This window comes from Equus quagga, chromosome 11, assembly GCF_021613505.1.
Source record: "Equus quagga isolate Etosha38 chromosome 11, UCLA_HA_Equagga_1.0, whole genome shotgun sequence".
Classification (NCBI taxonomy): domain Eukaryota; kingdom Metazoa; phylum Chordata; class Mammalia; order Perissodactyla; family Equidae; genus Equus; species Equus quagga.
The window spans coordinates 114,463,611-114,477,708 of record NC_060277.1 but is presented as its reverse complement, the minus strand read 5'-3'; the positions used below and the strand labels follow the sequence as shown (position 1 = coordinate 114,477,708).

At 60.6% G+C, this 14,098-nt stretch overlaps 1 protein-coding gene across 12 annotated transcripts in view; it reads right to left on the bottom strand.

Moving 5' to 3' along the window:
- Positions 1 to 12,408, bottom strand: part of BAIAP2 (BAR/IMD domain containing adaptor protein 2) — a 75,834-nt gene extending 63,426 nt beyond the window's left edge. For all 12 annotated transcript variants that reach the window (XR_006890830.1, XR_006890833.1, XR_006890832.1 and 9 more), the window contains exon 1: positions 12,266 to 12,408. Coding sequence is in view for 8 of the 12 variants with exons in the window: in XM_046677532.1 (XP_046533488.1) it covers positions 12,266 to 12,319 (54 nt within the window). In the remaining 4 variants the exon portion in view is untranslated. The remainder of the gene's footprint in view (positions 1 to 12,265) is intronic.
- Between the last annotated feature and the right edge of the window lie 1,690 nt (positions 12,409 to 14,098).

Genomic DNA, 14,098 nt, shown 5'->3' with positions numbered 1-14,098 from the left:
TTCTTCAAACTCCAACACCCGCGCTTGTGCAGATGAAATGCCGCCAGTCGATCCCATCCCACTGTGGCTCACGGCGACTGAGTTTAGTCCTCTGGTAGCTTTTCCATATCCACCACCCGGACGTGCTTTCCCTTGTTAGTTCCTTCCACGTTTACTAGGGAACACCTTCAGGGTGCCTGCAAAGGACTCCTGGACATCCCACAGAGTACCCACTGCAGAAGGGTCGGGGTGACGAGGGTTCTCTGCCAGAGACACAAGCTCGGCAAGGTTCATGGTCACCCTCTTGCTGGGCTGTCACAAAGCTGAACGTCCCTGCCCCCGTTGGAGTCACAGGAATCCAGGCCTTAACCCAATCTCCACGGCAGGGGTGCCCGGCCGCCCCAGCCAGCCCTGGGACCCCAGCGGAGCGTTTCCAGGTGTGAACGGGAGCGGCCGAGTCCAGGGGCACAGGGCCGTGAGCCCGGGAGGCCTGGCTGCCTGGCCGGCGACAGCCACTTTGACTTACTCTCCTCACGGGTCTGCCCGTGCAGCAAGGACAAAGGGCAGCAAGGCACCCCGTGTCCAACTTGGGGGAGGAGGAGAACGGCCAGCGCGTTTCTAGAAAGGAGCCCTGACAAGGGACTCCGCTCCGGCCCCTCAGCTCCGCTTCCTAGCGCCGGCCGGCCCCCTGTAGCCCTGTGCTGGAGGACCGCCACCAACAGCCAAGTCCCTCCGGGAACCACGGAAGCGACGATCCCCCTGCTTCCCCGGGTCCCTCACACGCAGCCCTGGAAGGACACGGGGCTTGTCCGCCGGCATCCTGTGCGGACACGGTGACGTGTGCGCATGCGTATGCCCGGGTAGGGACACGTACGTGCGTATACCCGCGTGGGGGACGTGCAGGCGCATGCGTATGCCCACGGTGGGGGGGGGGGGGGGGGGGGCGGGCGCGCGCCCGCCCCCCCCCGCGGGGGGGGGGGGGGGGCGGGCGGGGGGCCCCGGGGGGGGGGGGGGGGGGGAACGGGACGTGCACGCGCATGCGTACGCCCGCGTGGGGTGGGGAGGACAGGCACGTGCATGCGTGTGCCCACGTTGGGGGGCGGGGGGAGGCCTGCGTGCGTGCGCCTACCCATGTCGGGATGTGCGCGTGTGGCCGAGCAGGCTGCATTTTCCCTACACACTCGACACCCGGAAGAACAAACAGGGCGAGACGTCAGACTCCACCTGGCCGCCAGGGCAGAGGCGGCCTTTACACCACATCACCCTGAATTCTCACCCCACGGGCCCATGAGTGCCGCTGCCCCATTTTACAAATGCACAAAGACAGGCTCGGGGAGGTTAAGGGCCGGACTGTTGGTTCCTGGGGGAGCCAGTTCTGGCTTCAACCGCAGGCTGGCCGCACAGCTGCGCTGATCCTGCTCTCCACACAGGCCTCAGTGCCATCCCGATGGGCTGTCAAGGCTGCAGGACAGGACACAGCAACTCCACCTGCCCTGGGCTCCCTCAGGAGCCACGTTCCAGCCACGTCAGAACAGAGCCCGCTCCATGCGCCCTCCAGGAGGGCCAAAGCCCCATCTGCTCACCCAGGGCACACCATCTCCAGCCTCCAATGGCCCAAGGCCTGAGGTCATGCCCCCGACCACCAGCCCTCATGTCCCCACCCTGTCTCAACGCAGGAGGCACCAACTTTAGGGCTGACAGCCCAAGTCCACTGGTGCCACTGTCCAGGCACTGCCAGGGGAAGGAAGCAGCCATCCTCCAAGGGGGGCCCTGCCTGCTGCAGCTACCCCCATAAGGAGCACCCACAGGCTGGGGCCCTGACCCGAGGGCCCCACCCACAACGCAAGAGGGACAGGTGTGGGGCAGCGGGGAGGGACAACCTAACCTGAGCCAGGAAGCCTGGCTTCTCAGGGCAGCCCTGTGTGACTTGGGCCTGGGAATGAGGTGGGTGGAAGGCTCTGTCTCCCCTCTAAAAACTGAGACATCTATCCTGAGGACCCTTCCGGAAAGAATAAAACCAACTCCAGGAGTTCAGTGAGTGCTGGGAGGGCTTCCTGGAAGAGGCAGATCTTGAGCTGGATCTTGGTTAGAGCTAGAGCAGGTAAGTGTTTGCACTCATTTAGAAAATGCGTGGACATACTGGAAGCTTCCAGGCTGAAGTGGCCTGGGAGGTAAGGGTGGGAGAGTGAAGGCTGGCAGGGGCTAAAGAAAAGGTCCCCAAAGGAACAGGGACAAACGGAGAGGTGCTCCACACACATCAATTATATTTCAGCAGCACCAGGGTCCCCTCCCACACCCTTCACGAGACTCCCCCCACAGACCACGATCACCCTTTGGGCCACAAGACCCTCCCATGGGCACTCACAGCCTCAGCCCGACAGCCTCCAGTGGGGACAAGGGCCTGGGCCACAAGAGTGCATGGGGAGGCCAACCCGAGGAGGGTGCGTGAAAATGCACTCTGTAACAGAACCAAGCATTAGGCAACTGAGGCACAGACTGTTCCAGAACAGACAGGGCTCGAGCCCTGCCCCCGAGCAAGGGGTGGGCAGGCAGGGGCACAGCCCGGCCCCTTCAGGAAGTAGAGGAGAGCCCTGGAGGGTGGCTGCAGGTGGGCCTCATGCTGCAGGGGACTCCAGCCCCCCAGCAAGGGTGGCCCAGGGGTGTGAGGCTGAGAAGCCGCCCTGCTCAAAAGCGGTGGTTCAGAAGCCGCCAATGTTATAAAAAAGTGACAGCTCGTGTCTTTGGCACAGTGCACAGAGTGACACCAGGAAGTATGGTGGTCTCCCATCAGGAGGGGCCAAGGGTCGGGTGCCCCTTCCCATCGACCCTGGCCGGCCCTGGGAAAGGGGATGGCCTGAGCCACAGCCTGAGCAACACTAGGATAAAAGACAAAATTCCGGCCCACTCTCCCAGACCTGGCTTTCCGCGCTCCCCGCAGGGGATGGGCACAAGCCCACACACAGACGAGGAAGGAGCAGCCTAAGCTCCCAGGCCCCCCCCGAGGCCCCCACTCCCTTTGCAGGGGTCACAGACCATCACAGATTCCTTGGGTCTTAGACACCCACATCCCCACTCCCAGCTCTCTCAGGGCCTGCAATCCTCAAGTGCCCCAACCCTGACCCCTCCTGAACAAAGTCCCGGGGACAGGGGAGCCCCAAATCGGCTCATGCTGAGGGAGCAGGGCTGGTGAGCACCAGGTGGGGTCTGTCCCACTGCGAGAGCCACCCCCTGCAGGAACCAGACAAACCCTATCAGACCAAGGAACCTCACACAGCAGGGTCCAAACATGGGCCCCACCAGCCTAGCCACTTCCTTCCTGGCTGAGAAGCACGTCCTGTCCATCCCAACTCCAGTGGGGCATGTCCCCGTGAGGCACTGCAGACTCCTCCCAGTGTCCAGGCCACGGCTGCACTTGCCCTGACGGCTCAGCATCGCAGGGGCGTCTGGCCTGGACCAGGCGGGTGTATGCAGCGCCAGGCTGGAGCACATGCTCCCACTGACTGCTTTCCTGATGAAATCACAGCGTGTCCCTGTGGAAATCTTCATGTTGTCATAAACTGAGGATTGCCATTTGATTGAGGTCAGAGAGAACATAACTGCGGGCCTGAAATACACGATCGGCCTGGAAACATTGCTGCAATTCAGACACACAGCACCCAGGACGACCCCTACACACACCGGGGACCAGCACGCTGCACCTTGGGGCAGGGGCCCAACTGCTCACTGGGGTTAGGGGCTGAATTTGTCCCCTAAAAATTCATGTATCAAAATGCTGACCCCCAAACCTCAGAAGGTGACTATATTTGGAGAGAGGGTCTTTATAGAGGTGATCCAGTTAAAACGAGGTCATATGGGTGGGCACAGATCCAATCTGACTGGTGTCCTTCAAGAAGACGACGAGATTAGGACACACACACAGAGGGACAACTGTGTGAAGACACAGGGAGGTGACGGCCATCAGCACACCACCGAGAGAGGCCCTGGAACAAACCAGCCCTGCCAGCGCCTCCATCTGGGACTTCCAGCCTGTGAGGAAGAAGCGTCTGCTGTCCGGGCCGCCTGGGCGGTGCTTCAGCACAGGAGCCTGGCTGACTAAGACGTCGGGCCAATCCCACCTGCCGTGTGGAGGCCCCACCATTACCTCTCTTGTCATCACTGCCAACAAAACCAAGTCTGGTACTGCTTGACCGGTTACAACATTCCAAGGCCAGTGACCTGTCCTTGTTCCTGTGAATGCTCGGACCTAAGTTTCACAGGGCTGGGCTCCCCACTGGAAGAGAAACCAAGGATGAGCAAGCAGGGACACATCCTCGGAATGCTCAGGAACTACCCCTCTTCCCAGCGCCCTCATGTCAGGTGGGATGTGCTGGCCCAGGAGGCTGTCACACTGACAGGACCACAGGCCACTCTGCACCCAGAAGTCAGACAGCAAAACAGAGGCCTGAGCTGGGCCTCCCCTCTCTGACCCTGCCCTCCTCTTCCCCGCAGAGCCTCCTGTTCTGAAGCCGAGAGTCACAGCCACCACTTACCCGAGACTTTCGATGTGCCAGCAAGTATTCTCTCATCCCACTTAATCATTAATGCGAACGCGGCGCCACAGAAACCAAAAAACATTCAGGCTTGCCCGAAGCCCGCGGGGCTCCTGAGAGGACACGCAGAGCAGCGGTTTGGAAGCCCTGGTCCCACGCCAGCTCAGCCAGGCCGGGGGACAGGACACACTGGCTCACTCCACCATGCGCCCCTGCCAGCTGGGACACCCAAAGCCCCCTTGTGAAGCAGGTTTAGGGATGAACGAGGTGGGGCGCACACCACTCTCAGCACAGCGCCAGCCCAGCAGCCACCCAAGGCTACTCATGATTATTCACGGCTACCAGCAGACTGCAAGGCCCAGCCAGGACAGTCTGCCTCCCCGGCAGAGAGCCTGAGTACGAAAGAGCGTGAGACCATCCAGACCCAGGCACCGACTTCACAGCCCCCTCCCTCCCCAGGTGGGGGCCTCAGCCAGAATTCTGAAATCAGGACTCCTGCCACTGGCTTGACCACAGCCCCTGGCTGAGAGGTGTGTCCAGGCCACCTCCCAGGCTGTAGCCAGCAAGACCCTGAACTCCCCAGGCAGGTCCGGCCAGGGCCTGAGCTCTCTGGGTCCCTAGACTGCAAAGGGCGGGCCTTTTCTGGGAAGGGGCAGGAGGAAACACATGGAGGTGTGGACCACAGGCCTCTGCTGCCAGCATGCCATCCAGTGCAGAGGCGGCTTGAGCGGCCCCACCGTGGGCTCAGAGGGGCCCCAGGTTTGCGCACTTCTGCTTCCACCACACCGCCCTAGTTTAGAAGCCCAGCTGGGACCAGCAAGGCCACTCCGCCTTAGCAGGTCAACTCTGACCACACATGGCTCCAGGCGATGCAAACACCCTGCTGGGTGGAATTCTAGCTCCACCCCACCAACCATCCTCACCCCCTCACTCCAACGTCAAGATGTCAATGACTTTCACAGCACAAAGACCTATGAAATCCCAGTGCATTTCACCGTCTCTGAGTCTCGAGATCAGCAGCAGTTGCCACCTGTGTGTTATCACCTGGCACAGGCCCACCTGGAGACTGTCCCTGGCATGGCTGGGCAGGGGCAAGCCTGGATGCTACATCCACAAGCCTCTTAGCAAAGAAGAAAACAGGAGTCCTGGCTGTTCTTGGAAATCCATCTTTGATCAAGAAACAATAAAGTGCCAGCAACAAAAACAGAACATGGCCTTGGAGAAAAATCCCAGAGCTGTGAGGAATGCCCATGACCAACGCAGACGCTGTGGGGCAGGGGGACGGGATGGGACACCCGACCCTGAGAGCCAGGAGCTGAAAGGAAGCTCAAAAGAGCCAGACCCTGAATGCAAAGTGGTTTGGGAAAACCCTACCGATTTATTTCACATATATTTGATGTATGATTTTTTCAAAAATCTCTCCAAATGATTCTGAAAGAACTACTCCAGTAAGTAGAAAACAGAAATCCCAAACAAGGTGGCAGTGTTTGGATCAGCAGCCTTCTTTCCTCCCAGTGGTCCATGACATCCTTGGTGTCTCACAGTTCAGCCTGCAGGGGTCCAACGGCACCTGTTCAGGCACCCCCCACATACTGTCCCAGAGGGCATGCGGCAGAACCCTCGAGATGCTTGCCTCACAGCCGGTGACATGAGGACTGGTGGCCCAGGCAGGCACAGGAGCCACAGGGGAGCCTGCAGCGACCCGGGACCATCCTGATCATCGGTGCACGCCACGGAAGGAGCAAGACTCTGCACAGCCACAGCCAGGGGCGGAAAAGGCGCAAGGAGATTCCTCTGACCTCCATCAGGAGCCTGAGAACCAGACAGGTTTTCCGGGACAGGCAGAGGTTCCCGCAGTCTAAGTCAGGAGAAGGGGTTCACCGAGGCCCCAAGGGCCCATTGACAGGTGGAGCGCAGTCATGCCAACAACACAGGTACAGACCCCTGCCTGCCCCCAAGGTTTCCAAGGTCACCTCTTAGAGACAGGACTCAGTGTCGCATCAGGCCCCACCTTCACACGCCCACCACTCCCTTCACAGGCCTGACTGTCCCCTTGAGCTTTCTGGTCCCCTCGGTGGGGACCAACACCAAGGCCCCCAGGACCAACTGCTTCCTGGCTAACACCCGAGCCTGCCTGCAGGCCCTGAGAAAGAGAGACTCCATCTGCTTAGGAACACAATCCTGCCACCATCTCCAGAACCCACGGGGGTCTTGGGTGGCTGCTCCTGGGGCAAACAGCTAAAGAGAGCAGACCCCAACAGAGGCAGTGATGGCGATGCAAGTGCAGGCACTCCAGAACCCAGAAATGGGCTTCATTCATTCCCAAACACTGACGCTCACAGGCCTGCCATAGTTCTAGGGCCTGGGAGGTCCCCACAGTCAGGCAGCCACATGGGTCCTGAGTCAGCACTCCTGGGTCCCAGGGGAAGGCCGGGTTTACTTGGGAGCACGTCACTTGGGGGGATGGAAAAATTTTCTTCAAAAAGCCTGAATACCAACCTCTCCCAAGATGGAGCTGCTGGCTGCCAGGTATGGGACACCGGCGCACCCCCCCAACCTGCCCTGCCCCCTCTGACTGGGGCCCCTTGGGACATCCACGGCTGTGCAGCACAATCAGGGCCAGGCATGAATCAGAGCTGGGAGGCGGGAGGACACTGGAGGAAGATGCCAGCTCGGTCCACGCCCGTCTGTAATTACTACGGCCGTAGGCAGCAGATGGTAGCACAGCACTGCAAGAGGGAGGCCCAAGTGCAGTGTGTCCTGGGGACACAGGTCTGTACCTCCCCATCCTGAGGCCTGGGCAGGATGGCCAGGAAGGCAATGCGAGGTGGGCCCTAGCTTGGTGCACCCAGGAGCCAAGGAAAAAGGACAGGAACCAGCCTGGCCAGCAGCACACGGCATCCCCACACCAGATCCACTGCCACGTGTGCCCACTCAAGGGTGACAGCACAGGGAATGCCTGTGCAGGGCAGCCACACAAGGCCGAGTGGAGATGGGTGGCGAGGTTAGCCCTGCCTGGCACCGTCTGATCCTACAGTGACATTGTGGGGCTTCCCTGAGCAGGACCCAGATCGAAAACTTGGGGAGTGCCAGCTGGGCCCCAGACTTCCTGGGGCCTTCCTCCCCACGCTGAAGAGGAAAAGATGGGGCCCTCCCATTCAGCGGCCAGTCCTCTCCAGAAAGGCTGCCTGTCCTGGGCAGCCCAACCAGTACTGCCTGTGCCCAAGGAACCAGGCTGGCCCTTAGGAAGCTTCGTCTAAAACTGGGTGTCAACAAGAAGGCAGCCCGGGCAGCACCTGCCTGTGCCTCTCCCTGCTGGCCGTGCCCCACACCCCGGAGCAGCACCAGCTGCCATTCTGACCTGGAGCCTCCAGGTCAGTGCCACCAGCCAAGCCAACCCTCTGAACAAGGGACAGATGCTCGGGTCAAGACCCATCGGGACAGCAGTGCAGGTAAGATGCTCCCCACCCAGCTTGGAATGCTGCAGAACTGCCACACCCTGGGCCGAAGTGCCCCCGAGCCTCCCCCATCACTTTTACCAGCAAACACTGGTTGTGCCACCATGTGAGCCAACGGCAAAAGTCCTGTGCGGTGGCTGATGATCTGTGGGACGTGACCTTGGGACAAGGAGCTGCTAAAGCCAGTTAGCTCAGAGATCATCACGACAGAGAAAAGGCTCTTCACCGCCCTGACTACTGCAGAGAGAGGAGAGGAGAGGCACTCCTGCTAAGATGCTGGCGTGGGCGAGGGCAGGCATGGAGGGGCATGCTCAGGGAAGGGAAGTGCATAGTCCAGGGGGTGACAGCAGGCCCCCCCATCTGATTGGAAGACGCTACCCCAGTGGGGCGCCCCTGAAAGTACCTCTAAAGCAGACCAAAGCAAACAGCACATGCACACACATACACACTATTCCTGTTTACACTCTCACACACACCTGTGTTCACGCACACATGCACACATGCTCACATGTTCATACAAACACACATCGCACACAGCACACACATGCACAATGCTCATGCTCACATGTTCACATGCACACGCACACATGTACACACATGCACACACATGCACGCACAGCGCTGTGACTCCTTACCTCCTTAGCAGAGCAGGCACTGGGTCTGCTCCCCCTAGCAGACATTTCTGTTGCCAAGGAAGTGCCTATCACAGATTCCACTTCACCATCTCCAACTGGGGGCCTGCTGAGTCCTGTTCACTCCAAACGCCAGGCCTCCGCCAGCGGCCAACAGTTTGGTGTGACTGCCCAGCCGTGGGTGAGTGTGCAAGGGGTCCGAGGTCAGCAGCATAGGGCTTGGAGGCCCCATGCTTACCAGCGCTCCCCCAGACACCCACCTGGAAGAGGGGGTGGGATGTGGCAGAGGGTAGTGGGCAAGGCCCGGGCAGCTAGGCCTCAATCAGGAAGGCCAGCAGTGGGCCCTCACCTGTCCAGACGGGCCCCCTCCTACCAGCATCCGACACCCACCACCTTGTCCGAGCCCTCACCCACAGCACCAGAGGTGGCGAACCTGATGCCCAGCTGCGGGAACCTGCTGCGCCATGCCTTGGAGGACTGCTGCAGCACGGCCCGGTCAGCTTCCCCACAAAGGCTGCAGGGTGAGGACCACCAGACAGCCGCCAGTGACCAGCCCGCTGTACTGACCAAGGCCCGAGGATCACGACACCACGAAGAGCCACGCCCAAGCCTTTCCTAGGGACTTCCTCCTCCTCACGCTGTCGGCTGTTTCCACCTCCCTGCACCCCCAGGACAGGCAATGGTACTATTCCAAGAGAAGCTGCTGGGGTCTGCCACTCTCAAAGGTCATCAGGTTGCCGGGAGCCAGAGCTTCTCTTGGGATATGGGACCACCAGAAGAACATCAACTTGACAGTCACTCCCTGCAACCACTTGGAGTTGAGATCAGTTCCTAAAGAAGCTTCTCCCCACCATGGGGGACGCTCAGCGGTCCCTCCCACGAGGTCTGCGGTCAGCACAGGGAACACTTGTCAGCATGGGGGACACTTGGCGGTCTCTCCCACAAGGGCTGCGGTTTGGCCTTAATCCTGAGCATAGACGCCTATCTACCCCCTGCACTCTGCCCCTCACCCTGGGGCAATTACCCAGGGCTGCCCCGAGGGCCGGGTCCTGGGCTCCAAGCTCTGCTGCACGCAGCCCCAGCCCGTGAAGGGCCCAGCTCAGTGCTGGTCCTCCAGAAGCCCCCAGAGAGCTGCCGTCCCCATCTGTCTGCCTAGGGTCAGAGGATGAGTTCTCAGGGGACATCAGGGAGCCATTCTACTCCTCGTCCCTTCATCTTCCATGAAATTTCCCCGAGGACATGGCTCCCATGGGAACTGGGCCATGAGAAAAGAAGTCAAACTCTGCATTATGGATTCTTCCAGGAAGAAAATCAAAACTGTACGTTTTATTCTCACATTTTTAATCAACGAGGCCAAGGACAAGCGTCCCTGCCGTCTCTTCTTTGCCAAGACAAACACCACTCAGAACTGCAGCTGAGGCAACACAGGAGCCAAAGCAAACGGCTGAGCTGCAGCGCAGGGTGACACCGAGCAGAGCCACATCCCGGCCACTCTTGCACAAGTTGCCCCCCCAGGCACAGAGGCAGTGCCGGCCCCAAGCAAGATGGAGGACCAGCCGGACCGGCCGCGGTCCACACATGGGCGGCTCTCATGGTGTCCTGACTGTGCCTTGGTGTGCACTGGTTTCTGCCTGGCCAGTGTGCCAAAGATGCTGGATCTGTGCTGGCTCTGCCGTGGAACTCGGGCTCCCCAGTGACCAGACAAAAAGGTAACCACGCCAGCACTCGAAGGCTCGGCAGTCAGCCCGCAGGGCGGCAGGAAGAGCACCGCCTCCAAACCCAACCTGCCACGGTGCAGTGCAGGCCGCCCCGAGAGGCCGGGAGCCTGTGCAGGGGCCACAGCCCGCAGACTCCAAAGCCCGCTGTGTCAGCCCCGCAGACGCTAGGTCTCACTGCCATACCTTCCACCGGAGCTCATGAGCCACGGATGGGACCGGCGACCACAGACTCCCCTGTTGAATGTGTGCCCCCAACCCTCCAGGCTGCTTCCAAATGGGCTAAAAGTCCCCAAACACTCAGATCCTGCGTCTCCTGTCACCATCCTGCCGACAGATCTCACTTCAGACGTCCAGATTGCAACTCCATCTAGGAGAAGCTGCGGAGGGGGAACCCCGCGCCTGACCGCCCAGGTTACAGGAGTTTTATTAAGAAGGACCGCGGGATTCCCCAGAACAAAGCCACACCCTGTACCCCTTGGAATTCTTGCCATGGAAGTTCCTGTTTAATGGTTTTGGTGCAGAAGCAGGAAAAACAGGGAAAAAAAACCACTGTGACGGGCACTTCTCTCCCACTCCCTGCAGTACTGAGCAAATCTAATGGAACTAATGACTAATAATTTAATAAAGCTCCCTCCCCTGAGAGCATGTGCAGAGCAACACGACTACAAACGTATGCCACAGATTCCATCTGACACCAAACAAGAAAACCCCAACGGCTGTTCCTTTTACGCGCTGATTCCTCTTCAGTCTCCGACTGCTGTTTACCGGCAGCTCTAACATGGCTTCAGAACTGACTTAGTCAATGCTGACCCGGCTTCGGGATTCCTCCAGATGACATAGCCGCAACTTTAAAACCTTTATTAAAGCTCTTAGAGTACACTCCGGCCCCTGACTCCAGCTGAAAGCAAAGGGGCCACTCCCGGAGCCTCCCTCTGGCTTTCCAGAGCCTGAGCGAGTTAAGAGGGTTTCACAGGCCACTGGCTAGGGAGGCACAACCACAGCTGTTTAGTACAATTAGAAACTGTTGCTCTGCCAGCGCCTGGCAATCCCATTTAGCGGCCATGAACCAGCAACTGCCATGTAAACACCAACTACCCAAATCTCCCAGCCTACTTCACCTTCAGATACAGTTTCGAAATAAAGCACAGCTTTGTAACAGGCCCGCCGCGGGCCGCCCAGAGCACGAATCTCCCTCGTGAGAAAATGCCCGCCTGGAACCGCAGCGGGCCTTGAGCCACCGGGAGCCTGGCTCTGTTTCGTTGGGGGGGGGGGGGGGGGGATCCAAACTGAGAAAATGGATGCTGATGAAGTAGAAACCGAAAAGCCCGTTAACGTGCAAACAAGGCACAGAAATGACCGGGGAGGGGGCTGCCAAGGGGCTTCCCTGGAGCCCGCGGTCCTCAGATGTGACACTGACATTCTACAGAGAACGATGCGAATCCGACTCTCAACACACATGAGAAGCAGAGGCAGGCGCGCCAGCCTCCTACACGATTAGTCTTCTCTCTCCGCGGTTACATAAGACGATGGATTATCTGTCCACCCATCCAACCTGCCCGCGCGCGACCTCCTACCTAGGCCAAGTCCACCAATTCCCGCGAAGGAGTTGTGAAAGGGACGCCTGTTGAGAAAAAAGTGCCCAAGGCTTGTGTAACCACGGCTAGAGGGGCCACCACTGAGCCGCCACGCCGACCGGGGCGCAGGACGACGGGCAGCGGCGGCCTCGGACCCCGGCAGCCCCCGGACGCAGCAGCCCCGCGCCCGTGCCCCTGCTCCACTCGGGTCCGAGGACTCCGGAGCGGCGCGCGGAGGGGCGCGCGGGGGCAGCCTGGGGCCGTCGGGGCGGGGGCACCCGCGCCCGCCACCGGTGACCGGCCCCGCCGAGGAGACCCCCGAGGGTCCCGCGGCCGGCCGGGTCGGGCCCCAGCGCGCGGCGGCGGGGGGCTCACCTTGTAGACATTTTCCGTGAGACGGTGCATTTCCTCTGAGCGCGAGAGAGACATGGTGCTGGTCCGGCGGCACCACGGACCAGAGCGGGGGCGCAGGCGGCGGCGGCGGCGGGAGAACAAGGCAAGACCAGCAGCGAACGGAACCGGACCAAAAGCGCGGAACCCGGGCGGCCGCCGCATTTATAGCGGCCCAGGCCCCGCCCCCCACGGGCCCCGCCCCCCCGTGCTCCCGCCCCCGCCGCGCTCGGATCACCACCCCCGGCCGTCCGCCCCCGCCCAGCCCGCCGCTGCTAGGCAACCTGCAGGCCCCGCCCCCGCGCCGCCCTTCCCATTGGCAGGTTCTGGAGCTGGAGAAGGAGGCGGGGGCATGGGGTGGGATTTGCGGGCCGCTGCCAGGCAGCGATTGGCCAGCAGCACTGTCGATCGCGGGGGAGGAGGCGGAGGCGCGGCGCGCGCTGGGGCCCTGGGAACAGCCTGGGGGGGCTCCGGCGACAGCCGGGCTGGGGGCGGGGAGGCGGAGGCGGGTGGCTCGGGAAGATGGGAGCAGAAGCTGGGGGGCGGGGGGCGCGGCCGAGGCGCGTGCGGGCGGTGCTCCGCAAAGTGGCGAGTCTGGGCGGTCGGGCCCTGGGCGCTGCTCCCCAGAAGGGGCCAGGGTCGCGGGCTCAAGCGGGACAGGGGCCTCCCTGGGCGCAGGCCGTGCGGGCATGGTGAAGGATGGGAGAGGCTGGCGCGCTGCCCGGGGTCTGCCCCGACCCGGCACCTTCGGAGGTAAGTCCGCGGGGCAGGCGCCGACCCCCGGGCCGGCCCTTCTGGGGAGGGAGGACGGTGGACCGGGGAACCGGAGAGGGAGGGCCCCAGGCGAGTGGGGATCCCAGAGACAGATGAAGGCGGGAGGGCAAGGGGGGGAGGGTCCTGGGGGGAAGACTTGGAAGAGGACACTGGAGAGGGTTGGATCCTGGAGAGGGGAGGACTCTGGGAGGAGGAGGGTGCGGAAGAAGACTCTGGCGGGCGGCCGGGGGGGCGGGCGAACTTGACAGGAAGATTCTGGAGAAGGGCGGAGAGAGGATCCTGTGAGGAGGATTGAGGGGAAACCCTCTAGGAAGGAGAGGACCCTCGTGCTGCTGGAAGATCCTCGTGGGAGGGTGAAGTTTCCTTGGGGAGGAGAGGACCCTGTGGAGTGGAAAAAGCTAGGGAGGGGAACCTTGTAGATGGGATCAAGAGGTGCTTCCTGGAAGGTTCTGCTGAGGAAGCTGAGCAAGCTGGCACACAGGGTTCCCAGCACAATTCCCTTGGAGAAATATTTGCATAAATTAGACTAACATAGAGGAATTATTTGCTTTACATTGTGAAACACCAGATCTGAGTGTTTCTCTTTGATTAAACCCAACATTCTGTGTTAGCATCCCATTCCTGGACAGTCATTCATTGATCTCTTTAAGCGCAGGTGCCCAGGGAGACATAGACCCACAGAGACTGGCAGGCCCCCCAACAGACAGCAGGGGACTAAGACAGGTCTCAAGCTTGCAGACTCTGTGACTGGAATGGGCCTCGCTGCTCATCACGTGGATGCGAAGGGAAGGAAAGCGATATTCAGGAAGGCTTTGCCTTCCTCCCTAACCTTGAGCCTTCCTCCACAGACAGATCTTCTTTGGTTTAATTTTCTTCTGGCTACCGTGCCTGGTTTCTTCCTTTTTCTTTGTTGCTTGCAGTGTTTTAAGGTAGATCCCTGTGTATGTAGTCTCTAGGATTCTTTTGGTTGTGACAGACGACCAGCTCAAACTGGCTCTAACAATGAGGGCATTTATTGGCTGGCATGACTGAAGTCAGGACGGA